The 16,499-nt window shown below is 40.7% G+C and overlaps 1 protein-coding gene across 1 annotated transcript in view; it reads left to right on the plus strand.

The window, feature by feature from the left end:
- PCCA (propionyl-CoA carboxylase subunit alpha) overlaps positions 1-16,499 on the plus strand; it is a 408,049-nt gene that overhangs the window by 265,645 nt on the left and 125,905 nt on the right. Inside the window, exon 20 of the mRNA XM_038386634.2 lies at positions 6,667-6,769. Within this exon, the coding sequence (XP_038242562.1) occupies positions 6,667-6,769 (103 nt within the window). The remainder of the gene's footprint in view (positions 1-6,666; positions 6,770-16,499) is intronic.

Genomic DNA, 16,499 nt, shown 5'->3' on the forward strand with positions numbered 1-16,499 from the left:
ATGTGAAACTTTGAGCCCCAGGTGAAAAAAAGGTTATCCCACACATTTTATAATGGTAAAAGTGTGTGTGAATGGAGGGGGTAGAGGGCCGTGTTTACTTTCAGAAATGCTTTTGGTCTGGTACAAATGTATCAAATTTCAAACCAAAATGTAAAAGTTTATATAGTTATAAACTCTGAAAATGACCCCCCGAGAATGAAAATGCTTGTGTAACCTTATCTAATGGCATTGGTATGTACTTCCCTTATAATAATAGGTAGACACACAAGCATAAGTACATGTTAGCAATATCAGTGTGCCAAGTTACAGAAGTATGTGATAAATGGATATTTGATTCCCTGCCTGCTATCTCATTTCCCAGGGCTACGTCTTGCATTCCAAACCTCCAAGCAGCTTCAAATAACCATCTTTTTAAAAAACAAACACACAAATCCCCACCCTTTATTTGGGCTAGGAATGGTTTGATGGCATCTTTGCCAGAGCCTTCTGCATGGCTGACCAGGATAAACCACCATTCCTGGGTCAGTCCACCATTGCTTCCTCTTTATACAGCTTTGGTCCTGGGCATTCAGCATTGTCTTGTTCATTCAGCTGAGTTGTCTCCTGTACATTCAGGCCTGTTCTCCACTGTCACCAGGATTTCCTTTGACTCTAAGCCTCAGGATAGGGTGTCCCACTCCAGCCATGTCACATGGATCAATTCAGGATATTTTCTCCATGGTATAGCTTCTAGGTTTACGGCTGATCCATCTTATCCTGACATACTCTGCCTGCTCAGAAGATCACAACAGCCTGGGTGTTGAGAAGAAAGCCACCTTCCTGCTCCTCCAGCAGTGAGTATTTTTTCAGAGGAACGGCTAGACTCTTAGCGAATGGCCAAAGACCTTGAAGTGTCCAGAACTCTATATCAAAGGAGTCTGAGGAGTTCCCAGACAGGGGAAAAAAGCCTTGCCGAGGCACAAGAAGAACTATTATTTTCCAGTGCAACCTGACCTCCCAGATGTCATCAAAGAAACCTTTTCTTATCCTGGTGGAAAACTTTCCATTTCCAAGGCAGTTTAGAAGCTTTGACTTCCCTTCTAAGTCTGGGAAGCTGTCCTCAAGTTGGATTTAGTAACAATAGGAGTATGCAACCTACTGTTCCAAACCCATAGGCACCCAGTTAACAGAGCTGGAAAAGTCCCTTTGTAAAAGGATCCTGCAGTATCAGGAAACAAGAAAATTGCACCTGGCCTGTGGCTGTGCTCATGGGAGTTTGACACCCAGACATAGCTGGGATAGTAGCCATGTTTTTCAAGAAGAAATAAACTCGATAAAGCTGAGGAAGAAAGGCTGAACAAAAATAGCCTCCGCTGGAAGAGCAACCTAGTTGTGGTTTTTTTTGTTTTTTTTTTTTCCTTCTTTGATTGTCAGTAAAGTCAAATTTGTGAGATCACTCCCAGCCAAATCCAACATGAACAGGACCAAACCAGCAGACTATGCTTAGGGTAAGAAGTAATCTGATGCTATGCTGACAATGAAGCTGACCTACTGATATCCAGGGGAGTAGACTTCACCTCTTTTACAAACTGCTAAATCCTATCAGTCGTTGCATCAGGACACCGTATAGAATTCAACCAGGCCCCACCAAGAAACCGCTAAACGCCTTCTCCTCTCTCTCCTTATCCCAGGAAATGTAGGGAGAGCATCACACTGTTAGCTACCTCGTAACTATCCAGGAAATTTCCTGATTCCAATGTCTGTACTCTCTTCTACGTGCTATCCCGCAGAGATCAGGATAAGCATATCTGGGTGGGATCTAAAATGGCTAAATGATTTTATGACGTACAGGAACTTCAAGATGGAGACCCGGAGAAATATTATTGCTTACAATGCTCCATGGAGATTTTCTCAAATCTGTTATTTTGACTTTTGCTCCTGTATGCCAATAGAAGAGGCTTGTCACAGAAACTTGACAATATCATGTTTAGTATGTTAATTACAAGTGTTGTGGGTATAGACAGCATCTCTAGGTAAGATCATGTGGGAATTTTGGAGTGGGTCATACTTGCGAGGGGATGCTTTTGAGTCCAAGGTCAAGATTTTCAAAAGTGACTAGTGATTTTGAATAATGTGGCCACCTCAAACGATTGAAGATGCGACTTGTATACCACATCATACCATCATGTGATCCATGTGCGTATGTAATACGTATGTGTGTTTATAATGAAGAGCATGTGTATTTATGAGGGGAATAAGGAAAAAATAGATACCTGTGTAAAATGAATTCCAATGCTATGCATGTAAAATTATTATACAAGAATAAAACTCAAAAATTTAGGAGAAAAAAGATATATGGATTATTTATTAAGGATGTGCCTTTTGGAGCAAAAATAAGATGCTTTTAATTTTTCTTTTTTAAAATGTGAAGCAGGGCAGCACATTACACACTTCAGCTTCTCTGTGTGGAAATACAAGCAGCTGGATGAGTCTTTACATGTATGGGGCTGTAATGTGATCTACAAACCCCTTACTAAATGTAGATGGGGGGAGGAGAGTCTCTCCTGTTTACAAGCAAGCAGCTTGATCACAAACCCACGCAGCTGCCACTCATGGAGGCAGGCACACACAGCTGCAACAAATAGAGGAAACAAGGCCTGCTATAAACAGGAGAGTGCAGAGAAGGAATGGGAGGCAGAAAGGCTTGGGATAGCAAGGTCGTGACAGCCCTGCATCAGGCTGCCTCCAAGAAAACAGCCAGGAGACTGAAAAAGACTGCAAACCCAAAAAGTGAAGGGTTGACAGGCTTAATTGAAGGTGAGGGTCCAGGAACTGACCTGAGAGTAAACTAAGCTGGCTCAGGAGAAGCTGAGGCCCCTCAAGAAACCACGCCAAGAGGCAGTGACTGGGGCCTAAGTATATGATGAGCAATAACAGGAGAATACAACAGATGGGGCAACTCAAGTTAACAGTGGGACATTTATAATTAAAGGTGTAAAAAAAAAAAAAAAGTCATGTGTAGTCTTGTGAAAAGAAGACTGAGTGGGGACCTGATAATAGTCTTCAAAAGCGCCTGGGGTCCCTTTTCGACCGGGCATTCCGGTTGAAAAGTGGACGCCTGGCAACCCTAGCTGTTATAGAGGATGATGATCTATTGTTCTTCTTGAACCACTGAAGGTAGGACAAGAAGTAAAGGGCTTAATGTGCAGCAAAGAAAATTTAGGTTAGAAATTAGAAAATGTTTCTAACTGTTGGTATAGTTAAGCTCTGGAATAGGCTTCCAAGGAAGGTTGTGGTATTCCTTTCAATGGAGGGTTTTAAGAACAGACAAACGCCTGTGGGGCATGGTCTAGATTTACTTGGTCCTGCCTCAGCTCAGAAGGCTGCAAAGACTTCCAGCCCTTCCAGCTTTACATTTCTATGATTCTGTGATTCTATAGGTTTCAGAGTAGCAGCCGTGTTAGTCTGTATTCACAAAAAGAAAAGGAGTACTTGTGGCACCTTAGAGACTAACAAATTTATTAGAGCATAAGCTTTCGTGAGCTACAGCTCACTTCATCGGATGCATTTGGTGGAAAAAACAGAGGAGAGATTTATATACACACGCACAGAGAACATGAAACAATGGGTTTATCATACACACTGTAAGGAGAGTGATCACTTAAGATAAGCCATCACCAACAGCAGGGGGGGGAAAGGAGGAAAACCTTTCATGGTGACAAGCAGGTAGGCTAATTCCAGCAGTTACAAGAATATCAGAGGAACAGTGGGGGGTGGGGTGGGAGGGAGAAATACCATGGGGAAATAGTTTTACTTTGTGTAATGACTCATCCATTCCCAGTCTCTATTCAAGCCTAAATTAATTGTATCCAGTTTGCAAATTAATTCCAATTCAGCAGTCTCTCGTTGGAGTCTGTTTTTGAAGCTTTTTTGTTGAAGTATAGCCAGTCTTAGGTCTGTGATCGAGTGACCAGAGAGATTGAAGTGTTCTCCAACTGGTTTTTGAATGTTATAATTCTTGACGTCTGATTTGTGTCCATTCATTCTTTTACGTAGAGACTGTCCAGTTTGGCCAATGTACATGGCAGAGGGGCATTGCTGGCACATGATGGCATATATCACATTGGTAGATGCGCAGGTGAACGAGCCTCTGATAGTGTGGCTGATGTGATTAGGCCCTATGATGGTATCCCCTGAATAGATATGTGGACAGAGTTGGCAACGGGCTTTGTTGCAAAGATAGGTTCCTGGGTTAGTGGTTCTGTTGTGTGGTGTGTGGTTGCTGGTGAGTATTTGCTTCAGATTGGGGGGCTGTCTGTAAGCAAGGACTGGTCTGTCTCCCAAGATCTGAGAGAGCGATGGCTCGTCCTTCAGGATAGGTTGTAGATCCTTGATGATGCGTTGGAGTCTCTACGTAAAAGAATGAATGGACACAAATCAGACGTCAAGAATTATAACATTCAAAAACCAGTTGGAGAACACTTCAATTTCTCTGGTCACTCGATCACAGACCTAAGAGTTGCTATACTTCAACAAAAAAGCTTCAAAAACAGACTCCAACGAGAGACTGCTGAATTGGAATTAATTTGCAAACTGGATACAATTAATTTAGGCTTGAATAGAGACTGGGAATGGATGAGTCATTACACAAAGTAAAACTATTTCCCCATGGTATTTCTCCCTCCCACCCCACCCCCCACTGTTCCTCTGATATTCTTGTTAACTGCTGGAATTAGCCTACCTGCTTGTCACCATGAAAGGTTTTCCTCCTTTCCCCCCCCTGCTGTTGGTGATGGCTTATCTTAAGTGATCACTCTCCTTACAGTGTGTATGATAAACCCATTGTTTCATGTTCTCTGTGCGTGTGTATATAAATCTCTCCTCTGTTTTTTCCACCAAATGCATCCGATGAAGTGAGCTGTAGCTCACGAAAGCTTATGCTCTAATAAATTTGTTAGTCTCTAAGGTGCCACAAGTACTCCTTTTCTTTTTGTGATTCTATAATTAGCATAGTATGCAGTGAATACAGTGCTTCAGCTGCCTAGTAGTTATCAAGCATTTTGTAAGCATGACAACAGGGTTGAATTTTAAGGAGAGAGTTAAATGTGGACAATGTAGTGGATTTTTACAGAGTATTCTTGCTATGCATAAGAGGCAGCACAGGAGACCAACTGGCACCTAAAAACATCAATTCAATGAAATTCAGAGCCTCAACCAACCTGAATTACTGTTTATTTATGTATCTATTTATTTGTACTAAAATTGTGCCTAGAATCCCAAACAATATTGGAAGCCTATTGCACTTGCCAGTGCTCAGACAATAGTCAGTTAGTCTCTCCAAAAATTTCTGGTTTTAAATTTAAAACACAACCAGTTAATGTAACAAACTATAGGAAAGGCAAGATAAAGGTGACAACTGATGCATAACAAATGTATAGACCTACAAATTACAAATAAATATAGTTTAAAACAAAACAGCTAAAAATTATTTTCTTCTTTTTTTTTTAAACTTGCCAAGACTTGAGTTCCAGGTTCTGGTTCCCTTGCTGTATCTTTGACCACCTTGATGTAACATAAAAGATGCAGTTCCTTGGATTGTCTTAAGTTTGTGAGTTCGTAGACCAGAAGTGGCCAACCTGAGCCTGAAAAGGAGCCAGAATTTACCAATGTACATTGCCAAAGAGCCACACTACTACATCAGCAACCCCTACCAACCCCAAACTTCCTGCCTGCCGGCAGCCCTGCCAATCCACACCTCCCTCTCCCTCCCCATGCCTCCTGCCTGCCGTGATCAGCTGTTTCGCAGTGTACAGGAGGCTCTGGGATGGAGGAGGGGGGAGGAGCAAGGGTACAGCAGGGGAGGGGGCAGGAAGGGGTGGGGGCCTTGGGGTAAGGGGTGGAGTGGGGGCAAGGCCTGGGGTTGAGCAGTGGAAAGTTGGAACCTGTAGCTCCAGCCCTGGAGTCAGCACCTATACAAGGAGCCACATATTAACTTCTGAAGAGCCGCATGCAGGTCTGGAGCCACATGTTGGCCACCCCTGTCATAAACTATTATGGGAGGAATATAGAACTCTGACCTCAAGTCTTGGCATGTAAAAATCTTCAGTTTATTGTATCTACAGAGATCCGTCAATAATGTGTAAAATATATATATTGTTAAAAATAATGTATGTATATTATTCGTTTGGCTGGATTTGCATGCTTTTGTGTCTAACTGGCCTTTAACTTAGTTTTGTTGTGTGTGATTATGATGTGAAGGTGACGATAAACCACTTTTGCTTTTGAAGTTCCAAGTAGTCTTTTTATTTTTTTAAGTGCCACTCCTCTTCCTTCCCCAAGCCCTCTCCTTATCTGTTTTTCACTGTTTGCAATATTCCTGCAACCAGCAATGGCTAGATTTTGGGATTCTCCTCAAACTTTATCAGTGTACTTCAGTGACACAAGTTGTCAAGGCAAAGCAGAAAACATCTCAAAAGGCTTCTCCCCTAAAAAGTTTTCTCCTTATGTGCCATAATGGACTAAAAAATATGATATCTGGTAGTTTTCCCAAACGTGCTCCCTGACTGTGTCGATAGGGTTAATGATATTTAAAATAATTTCTGAAGACCCTATGAAAAAAGTTCATGTGAATAAAAATGCGGAGAACCTGAAAATGCCATTAAAATATTTTTCCATTCCTTGCTTTAGAATTCCTCTTGCTAAGCTGGATCTGAACAACTGGGATCTGTCGGTACAGCTAGGAAATGGAACTTACTCTGTTACAGTTTCAAACAACGGGTCAACATTCTCTGTAAGTTTTGCTCATTTTCTAAGAAATGTGAGGCACTGAGCCAGTATATAATATTCTTGATTTGTGGTACTTGATTTGTGATCTGTTCAGTGCACTAGCACAGTTACACATTTGTTTCATCTTCTGCAGGAGGCCTTATTGTAAATTAGAATACCATCCTCCATATGCTAATTAAGTGGTACATTTCCCATACAGGGATTTATCTACACTCTAAAGTCAATGGGACATTTTTGTATTCTACTTTCTTCTTACATTTGTTTTCTAATTAACAAAATTGCTGTTTAATTCCTTACTTAGAAGTGGGCTTTTATGCTGTGCCACAAGAGGTATTCGAGAGCAAGAAATGAAACTGAAATTTAAGATACTGGTAAAAATCAAATAAACTAACCAGGAAAAATGCATAATCAGGATGACTGTAGCAAGCTACCATTAAAACTGAGGGTGCAAATACAGTCATTAGCCACAATATGCTGACACTTCATTTTGTGTCTGGAAACCCTTTGCTTCAGATGCACAAATATACAGGATTTAGCTTTTACAAAACTTGTTAAATAATTTCTTTTGTCTTGTGATATTAAAGAGTGGAAGGCAAAAAACATTGCATTATGGTGGAACCATGGATGATGATGAAATAAAATCAAGCTAAATCAGAGGTGGGTTAACTTGGAGAGTTGGGAAGAAAAGTTTGTGGAGGAAAATGTTTTTATAATTCTATAGTGCTGATCTCAAAGCTAACCTGAGAGTTTTAAGAATGGACACAATTTACATGAAGTCTGTCAAAGCTTTAAGGCTGGTATTTTCAAAAGAACTTCAAATTGATGGACCTCCTCAGAAAATTCCAACTTAAATATGTCATGTCATGAAGACAGGTTTCTCAAGTGGTTTCACTTTTGCTTTGCTTAAGAGTTCTCTTAAAAAAAGGCAAAGATGTAATGATTTTAATTTAAAATTAGTCAGATTTTAGGACATGTGGCTGCTTGCAGCGGCTGAGCAGCTGCAGGGGGGCCCCTGCTGGTGGCTGAGCAGCTTGTGGCCGCTGAGCAGGTCTGGGGTCCCTCTGCCATCGCTGCTGGTGGCTGGGAAGCTTAGTGGTCCCTGCCGGTGGCCAGTCAGTTGCGGGGCTCCCCCTGCTACCACCGGCTGCAGCTGGGGAGATGTGTGTGGGGGGGTCCCTTCCAGCGGCTGCTGAACAGATTTGGGGTCCCTCTGCCACCACCAGAGGCAGCTGGGAACTGCGGGGAAGGGATCAGCTGCTCGCAGCAGCTGAGCAACTGCAGGGGGGGCCCCTGCAAGTGGCAGTGGCTGGAGAGCTCAGGGGTCCTTGCTGGCAGTGGCGTCCGGTCAGTTGCATGGGGTCCCACAGCTGCAGAGGGTTGACCGCAGAGGCTGGGCTGTTGCTGGGGTCCCCCCTCTACTGACTTCAGCTGATGTTACTGAGCATGCTCAGTACACCCTAACTAGCACATTCAGTCAGATAGCAGTTTTTCATACTGCTGGGCAGCTGGGCAACTGCGGGTGTCCCCAATGTTGCAGAGGGTGCTACAAGTCACGGATTCTGTGACCTCCGCCGACCTCTGTGACATAATCATAGCCTTATTTATTATGTGAAGAAGAAAGTAGCTTCAAATCCTGACTAGTGCCTGGTTAATGCCCTCCGTTTTTGTGAAAAATTCAATGAACTCTTTAAAGTCCTCAGAGTCTTGTGTATTCCATTGTTCCATAGCTGGGGGAGTCACCCTTGATGTGGAATTGTGCTGCAGGTTCTAAAATTTTGTCTTCACACACATTTTCCCTTGAATAACTAAGAGTGTTTTTTTTTTAACCCAGTTAATTAATTTGGTGCAAATTTGTATTGTTTTTGTTTGAGAGTCTTATTTCAGTTTAGTTTCATTGGGTTTAAAAAAAAATAAATTGAGCAAACCCAAAACAAGACAGTTTACATGCAAACTTGCACCAGTTTAAAAATACACTGTTAGTTAAACTGGTGTAAGTTTGTGTGGAAAAGGCCTTTAAAACCAGAATTATGTTTCTGCCCCTTGTAGTTATAAAGATAACCTTGAAAACACCAAAGTGTTACCTTCTAGAGTCTGCGCAAAGCCTGGTAGCTCTGAGAGGTGTGAACTGCCCTATTCCTCTTAAACGTATAAAAGCTGAAGAGAACAATTTAAATGCCAGTATTCTTATTTTAGCAGAGAAAAAGCGCATGTGCATATCCCACAATCAAAAACTATCTCCCTAGCTGTCCACTAGCCAGCTGCCAAAACCTCCAGCTTCTTCAGTACCAAAAACAGCAACATATCAAAAAGTGAAAATGTTGTGACAGTCTAAAATAAAGGGAATTTAATATCAAAATAAATAACACTGGAGGAGTTGTACTGATAGAATTAACTATGAAAAATAATACAATAAAACCATCAATATTTTAATTTAAGTGAAGCTGCTCCAGAATTCCCAGTCTGTTGTAGCACAGTGAACCCTGATTTTAGGTCCAGCTTGTCATGGACTCTTTGGTTCTAAGTGCAATTCAAAAGACAGCACCACTATGATAATCAAAGGGTACAGAGTATGGTCTAGGCAAGAATGAGTAACTTAAAAGTAAACTTATTTTCAGTACTTAAACTGTAACTTAAAGGAATTTATTATCGTTTCATGCCACTTTGCCTGAGAGAGAGGCTGGGGAGCAGGGCACCAGGAAAGTACTGCTCTACAGAGTTCCAGCAAGGCAGAACAGGATGGCCATGGGACTTCCTGCCCTTGTCCCAGTGTTCTAGGCAGCATGCTGCTGCTTTTCCCTCAGATTGTGTCGCAGGCCAATATGTAATAAAATAAAATACATAAAGGAGAGAGAAAGAGAGGAATAACTGGACCCTCTGCAGTCTAGAGGTTCAACGAAATGGACTGAGAGTTGGTAGCCTTCTGGGTTCTAATTCTAGGCTGGCCAATAACTTGCTATGTACCTTGGATAAGATACTTTATTTCCTTGTACCTCAACCAACCTAACTGGAAATCAGTGAATGGATCATCCTCACAGCACCGTTTGATCCCTGGGTCATCTTTATAGTTTTCTTCTCTTACTGTTATCGTAAAAATAATTAAAAATATTATGCCGTGTCAAGCAACAATAATATTTATTATTCATTTTCTAATTTGTTGAATTTTTAAACTTAAACTTGTCTATCTGTGCAGATTACTCAGAATAGCACTCCCTTAGTGCAGCCTGGCCTAAAAACTGAGCGCTATGGCTTACAGAACTTACCTGCTCCAGAGCTGACAAGCTTGCAGCGATCACTTCAGGTCTTTAAAATGCTACAAAAGTAAAGAGAATTTTCTGCTTCTTATGCCTACAATAGGGGCTGGAAAATAAATGGATTAAGGTGTTTTACAAACAAATGAAACTCCCTCTCCCCCATTATCCTACAGCCACTACAATACTTAACCAATTTGTGCAAAATACATTTTAGTTTAATTTTCCAGTATCAGGCATTATCCCTATGTCAGTTCATCTACATGTACTTTAATTGTTCAGAAATTTTATATTCAAGTTGGTTTGTTTAAAATCTTGGCAACCTTAATGAGATCTGTTGTCTTGTACAACATGAACTCACTAACTTAACTCATGAAAAAATCAGTGTTTCTGTTTTCTTCATTTTATTGCTTTATCTTTTTGTATTGATTGCCAGAAGAATCTATGAATTGGCTGCTCATCATACTTTGATCTTTGAAAGACAAAATCTTCATACTCCAGCTCTTAGTTTTCCTATCAATTATGTATATTTTTCATTATCGATCAAGAAATTATCCTATCATCATGATTACCAACATTAGTTTTTAAAACCTTCCCTACACCAGCATAGTGTAATAAAACTGGAGTCTTTTTGTTTATTCAGTTTGGACTCAAATATTATTCCTTCTGATGTATGGAACAATCTAGGCATTAAGCATACCAGTCCAAGAAACAGTGCAGCTTTGTTGGTGAGGGGTGAAATCCAATCGTAGAGCAGTTGGAAAGACTAAATCCACCCCAAATCCAGATTCAGTGGGCGTGGCTTCTGTGTGGTTTCTTTCTACCACTGCAGCTTCTTTTAAGCCATGGTTTGGAATAGTGTCAGCAGTCCTAGCCAGTTGCACAGGGTATTTGGGAGGCTAAAGGAGTCATGTAAGGGTGGGTCTGTGGCCTGCCTCTGGACCACCTTTATCATGGTCTTCAACTCCAGAGCTAATGTGAAGACCCTTTTGTTGTGAAACTGTGAATAGGGAGTGCCCTATTCAGCCATTTTACCAAGAGACCCTCCGCATAGGTGCTGTGTAGGGCATATATGATGTGGAGGTCCTTGGGCTGACCCCTTTACACTGTCATGAATGTCATACCTAGTGAGAATCTTTCATCTCAGAAATCTTTGTGGAGTGAAATACTTTTTTATTATAAAATTAATAGCAGAGTGGTAGAGAAATTTGAGAGAGAAACAAGGGAGAATTTAAATACAATGATCCAGGATCTTTTGAGCTTTAATTTATTGAATTCACCACTCTACAATTTTCCTGTTGCAAAGTTAAAGGGTTTGGTGATGAACAAAAGAGTGAAAGATAAATAATTACATGATTGTAAGTGTCCTCTTTTCACTTCTACAACCCACCCTCTTTTCTTCCCTTAATAGTTTTCATTATTTCTTTCTTTCTGGTATAATATATCCAGAACTAGAAAACAAGAGAGCAGGATGAATTAGTATCTTTGTTATGGCAAAGATGTTGGCAGGGTGGGGAGGATTTTATTTTTTGGCTATACTCACTCTCTTCACAAAAATGAAGGGTGAATCCAGTGTTGGACATCAGCAGTAAGGAATGACATGTTAGAAAGCACACTGCTTTCTCATTTTTGTTTAGTATTTTGTAGTGCCTAGAAATATGCCAGGGCTTTAGAGTACAGATTAAAAGATATGGCCCTGCCCAAAAGAGAGTACAGTCCTTGTTGCCTATTTACAGTTCATTTCTCGCTATGTAGGTTGAAATTATCGTGTCATATTAACAAAAGATTTGAAGCTATGCTGTATTCTATAATGTGTATTTTAAACATCTCTTGGTAAGGCAGTTTTATATAAAATTTGTGTCTGATTCTCTGTTTTAATCTTTCAAATTCTCTGTGTTCAAAGTGCATTTGAGAACTGCTTTGCAGCATTTCTCTGCGCTTAGCACTAATTTTTCTCCTTTATCATATTTGAACATTTGCTCCTTCCCATTAGGGCTCTTTATTGCTATAGTGGGTACATACCTTACTCACTACTTAACCCAGGGGTGGGGAACCTTTTTCCTATCGGGGTCACTGACCCACAGAAAAAAATCAGTTGCGGGCCACACACAGCCCCCCCCAGGGGTCGGGGGGGGGGACGGGAAGGAAGCTCAGGGCTTCCCCCCGCAGTGGGGTGAGCTGGCACTTGCGGCTCAGCCCCGCAGGGGGATGCAGGGACTCGGGATTTCCCCTAGGCTCGGGGTGGGGCCAGAAATGAAGGGTTCAGGGTGTGAGAGGGCCTTCGGGCTGGGCCAGGGGATTGGGGTGCTGGAGGAGGTGAGGGTTTCGGCTGGGGCTGCGGGCTCTGGGGTAGAGCTGGGGATGAGTGGTTGGGGGTGTAGGAGGGGGCTCCCGGCTGGGGCCAAGGGGTTTGGAGTGCAGGAGCAGGCTCAGGACTGGGACAGGGGGTTCAAGTGTGGGAGGAGTTTCGGGGTCTGGCGTCCGGGAGGAAGTTTGGGTGCAGAAGAGGGTTGCAACCTTGGGCAGGGGGATGTGGTGTGGGTGGGGGGTGCAGGGTCTGGGAATGAATTAGGGTGGGAGGGGGTTTGCGTGCAGGTTTTGACCGGGCAGTGCTTACCTCAGGTGGTTCCTGGTTGGCGGTGCAACGGGGCTAAGATAGGCTCCCTGCCTGCCCTGGGTCTGTGCCGCTCCCAGAAGCGGCCACCATGTCCAGCCCCTAGGCAGAGGGGCTGGGGGCTCTGTGCAGTGCGCTCACAGGCACTGCCCCTGCAGCTCCTATTGGCCATGGTTCCTGGCGAATGGGAGCTGCGGATCTGGTGCTGGGGGCAGGAGCAGCGCGCAGAGGTTCCCTGATTGCTCCTGCTCTTAGGGGCTGCAGGGACATGCTGATCACTTCTGGCAGCTGCACAGAGCTGACTGGACTTTTAATGGCCTGGCAACCCCAGCTTCTCTCTGCAGCACAGCAAGCCGGCACTCGCAGCTCCAGCCCCATGGGGGGAATCCCGAGGTCCGGGACTTCTGGCCCATGGTGCAGAGACTTGCTGTGGGCTGGATGAAATGAAGCAGTGAGCCGGATCCGGCCCACGAGCCGTAGGTTCCCTACCTGACTTAACCTCACCTTCTCCATTTAGTTGTCAAAGAATTTCCAGATGTTTTCATTTACAGAGTAGCTTCATATCACTGTAGTTCTGCCGAATGTAAGCTATAAAACAAAGTAGCATGAACAAGGTGAAGTAGTTTGGGAGTCACTTCTAGCAAATGGAAACTTGATCTATTTCCAGGGGGGAGTCGTGTAAATCAAAACACTAAATAAAATGGCTAACAGCAGTTCGTATTGCTTTTTCGATCACTGTTAAAGTAGGCTTACATTTTTGCATTGTATTGTATGATTTCCTAAATTTAAGAAAAGCAAAATGACTATCTATAGGAAGTAGGTGCGACTTTTTCAGCATAATGACAGGTGTATTAATGAATATGATAAATATTCATTAATGGTTTTTTTAGACTAACAGCTTACATCTTTCAACAAGATGTCCATGTGGTACATGCCTAGTTAGGTGGATGGTTGCATTTGCATGCACATTAACATTTTCAAGAGCAAAGCTATTACTGTGGACCTAATTGAGAGCACAAAAATAAGTGGATGAATTTGGTCTTGTGAACTGGAGGCATGGTCATTATAAAAATATACAATTGTGTAGACAACATGCAGTTGTCATTAATTGACTATATCCTATATTGTCAATACACTGTAATTAAGTAGCTGTATGCCTGAATTTAGTTTATATGCATGTGTAACTAATTATGATTTTCAATTTAAAAATGTAATTAATTAAAAGCATGATGTAATCCTGTTCATTTGCAGCAAATCCAGTTACTAAGGGATATTATTGATTTTTAAATTATTTGGAAAATATTTCCTTTGTTTAAAATAAATAAATAAAGAATACTTGAAAATTACCAAAAATCATATCAATTGTTACAAAATTTGTAAAACATTTATTATTATTAAAATGAAAAAATGGTATAGTATAATATAAAAGGTAAGTTATACATAAACTAGTTATATGTACCCCTCGTCCACATGTAATCTATTAAATAAAAGTGTATGTGCAGTAAAATATTCAGATAACTAATGGCTTCCTCCACGTCCATCTCCTATTTATGTAAATAAGTAACAGGTTTCCCAGACCTGTCTCTATAAAGCAGTGGTGGGCAACCTGCGGCCCACAGACCGCAGGTTGCCCATCACTGCTATAAAATAAATTATTTAATTTAACAGAATAAATAAAAAATAAATTAAACTGTATTATTATTAATAATACAATTTATAATTAATGCCCATGTGGTAGGTGTGCGTTTAGGCATATAGAAATACACAGTGAATAGGGCACAAGGGTAAAATGTTAGGGATGTACTAGTAGGTGTGATAGGCAAAAATCTATAAGGGTTAAAAAAGAATTTTAAGGAAAAAATGTTAATTTCAGGTAATTAACATGTTCTTTACATAAAAATAGACTTTGGCCTGTCATTTAATTTTCTTTTTGATTAGAGAGTCCTTTGTTAATTTGAATGAAGGGAAACAGCATATTTGAGGGCACAAGTAGAAGGGGACAGGTAAGTTTCACAAGGGAGAACTGATCAGTTTACAGTTGTAAGCAGAAAAACTTTCCCTGCATTTTACAAAATGTTGACGATAATTTAGTTGAACAGTCGTGCACCTAAGTGCACAGTCACAGTAGGTGCGCAACAGTCTCAATTACCAGTTTCTCCAGATGCTTAAATTGCTCTCATCAAAATATTTTGAGTTACTAATGTGTGTAATTACACTTTTACTGTGTACTTAAACTGCTTCATAGCTAGAGGTACTGTCCTGCCACTGTTAGTTTCATACCTCCTTTGGCATTAGGTGTGAGTTTGTGTCTTGAGTGTCAAAGCTTGTAGATATAATTCTTAATGCTGTCACCGTAGTCCAGCAACAGCTTTAAAATAAAATAATTAATGTAATAAAAAATAAGATGGATAATGAAAATGTGTATCAGAGCGTAACTTCTGTTGGCATGAAAATTGACCATCCTGGTCTTCTGCTTATATAATGTTTGTAAGAGTTTTTTCTTGAAAGTACCTGACTCCTTTTTTGTATGTATTCAAGATTGCAAAGTTTGTGTATTTATTTTATCTTTAGTAATTTGTAAAAGTTCCATTCCACATAAAAAAACGGTTGTGTTCAGAAATGGCCCACTAAACTTTATCTTAACTTTTTAAAAAAATCTGATCTTCTCTTGAGTTCTCTCATCCACCTTATTGAATTGTATACATTTCAATCCTATCCTTAATTCTCCGTCTTTTTCTAATGGGTACAAATCTAACTTTATTTTTCACCACAAAATAAAACCTGTTATCTAGTAACAAATTCATTGTGGTGTTATGTACCTCGTACATTGCTTCAATAACATTCTTGTTATATATTCTGTCCAAAATTATGCACAGTGGCTCAGCTTGGCAGCGCAATATTCTTGGAAGCCCTGTGTATAATAGCTATAAGGATCTTTTGTTATACTGCTTTCTTATACAACTGTTTGCTTACCCCCACCTGCAGCCATTTGGGGATGGCTTAAAGGAAGGAGGGAATTAAAAAGAATGAAATAGTTTCATTGAAGTCAATGTAAGCAGAGGTTATTCTTATCTGCTCTCCACCATTTTGTTTATGCAGGGACAGAGTTGGAAGAAGGGGGTGGCATCTTGTGGGGGAGGAAACTGTTATGTTTTTTCTTTAATTTCTCTAGAATTTCTCTTTTGACATGCTGAACATCCAACTTTCAATATTTTGAACTATTTTAATGCTTTCTTAATTTTCCTACTTCTTCGTCATCCATTTGAGGTGTAAATAAGACCAAACTTGATACTGATCCTAGTACCATTTTTCACTCCTCTCTCAGAACTGGTTGCTCAAGCGCAACTCAGAATTGTACCATTAGCACCACAGCTATATACTTCATTCTTTTCGTTATTGAGTATTTCAAGAAAGGCAATAAGACTATTCGTTCACCATCATCAAGTCTCTGTCACCATAATGTAGTTAGAATTTGTGAAACATTACTTCCACTTTAGTAGTTGCTTCTGATTGTGTCCAGTTTTGGAAAAAATCTGTAATTTGTTTTAAACAATGCCTCTAGAGTAATCCTCAATAAGGAAATAAAACATGTTAAATATTGGTATCAGATTATTTTTTTTCCTCTCCTGAAGCAAGTCCTTTTTTTTTCCCTAGTGAGGAGTAAAAACATCAGAAACTAACTTCTTATACCAGCATTTTAAGAGAGAATATTTTATATAAAGAATATATGCCTTATATTATATATACTGACTTTCTTTGGGCATCAGGTGCTACTTTGCTATTATGTACTTGAGCTACATGGTTGTTTTAAACAACTTGCCAGTTTGTAAAATTGGTACATTAAGGGCTTAAGCGAACAAGACACACATTTT

This window comes from Dermochelys coriacea, chromosome 1 (assembly GCF_009764565.3).
Source record: "Dermochelys coriacea isolate rDerCor1 chromosome 1, rDerCor1.pri.v4, whole genome shotgun sequence".
Taxonomy (NCBI): domain Eukaryota; kingdom Metazoa; phylum Chordata; order Testudines; family Dermochelyidae; genus Dermochelys; species Dermochelys coriacea.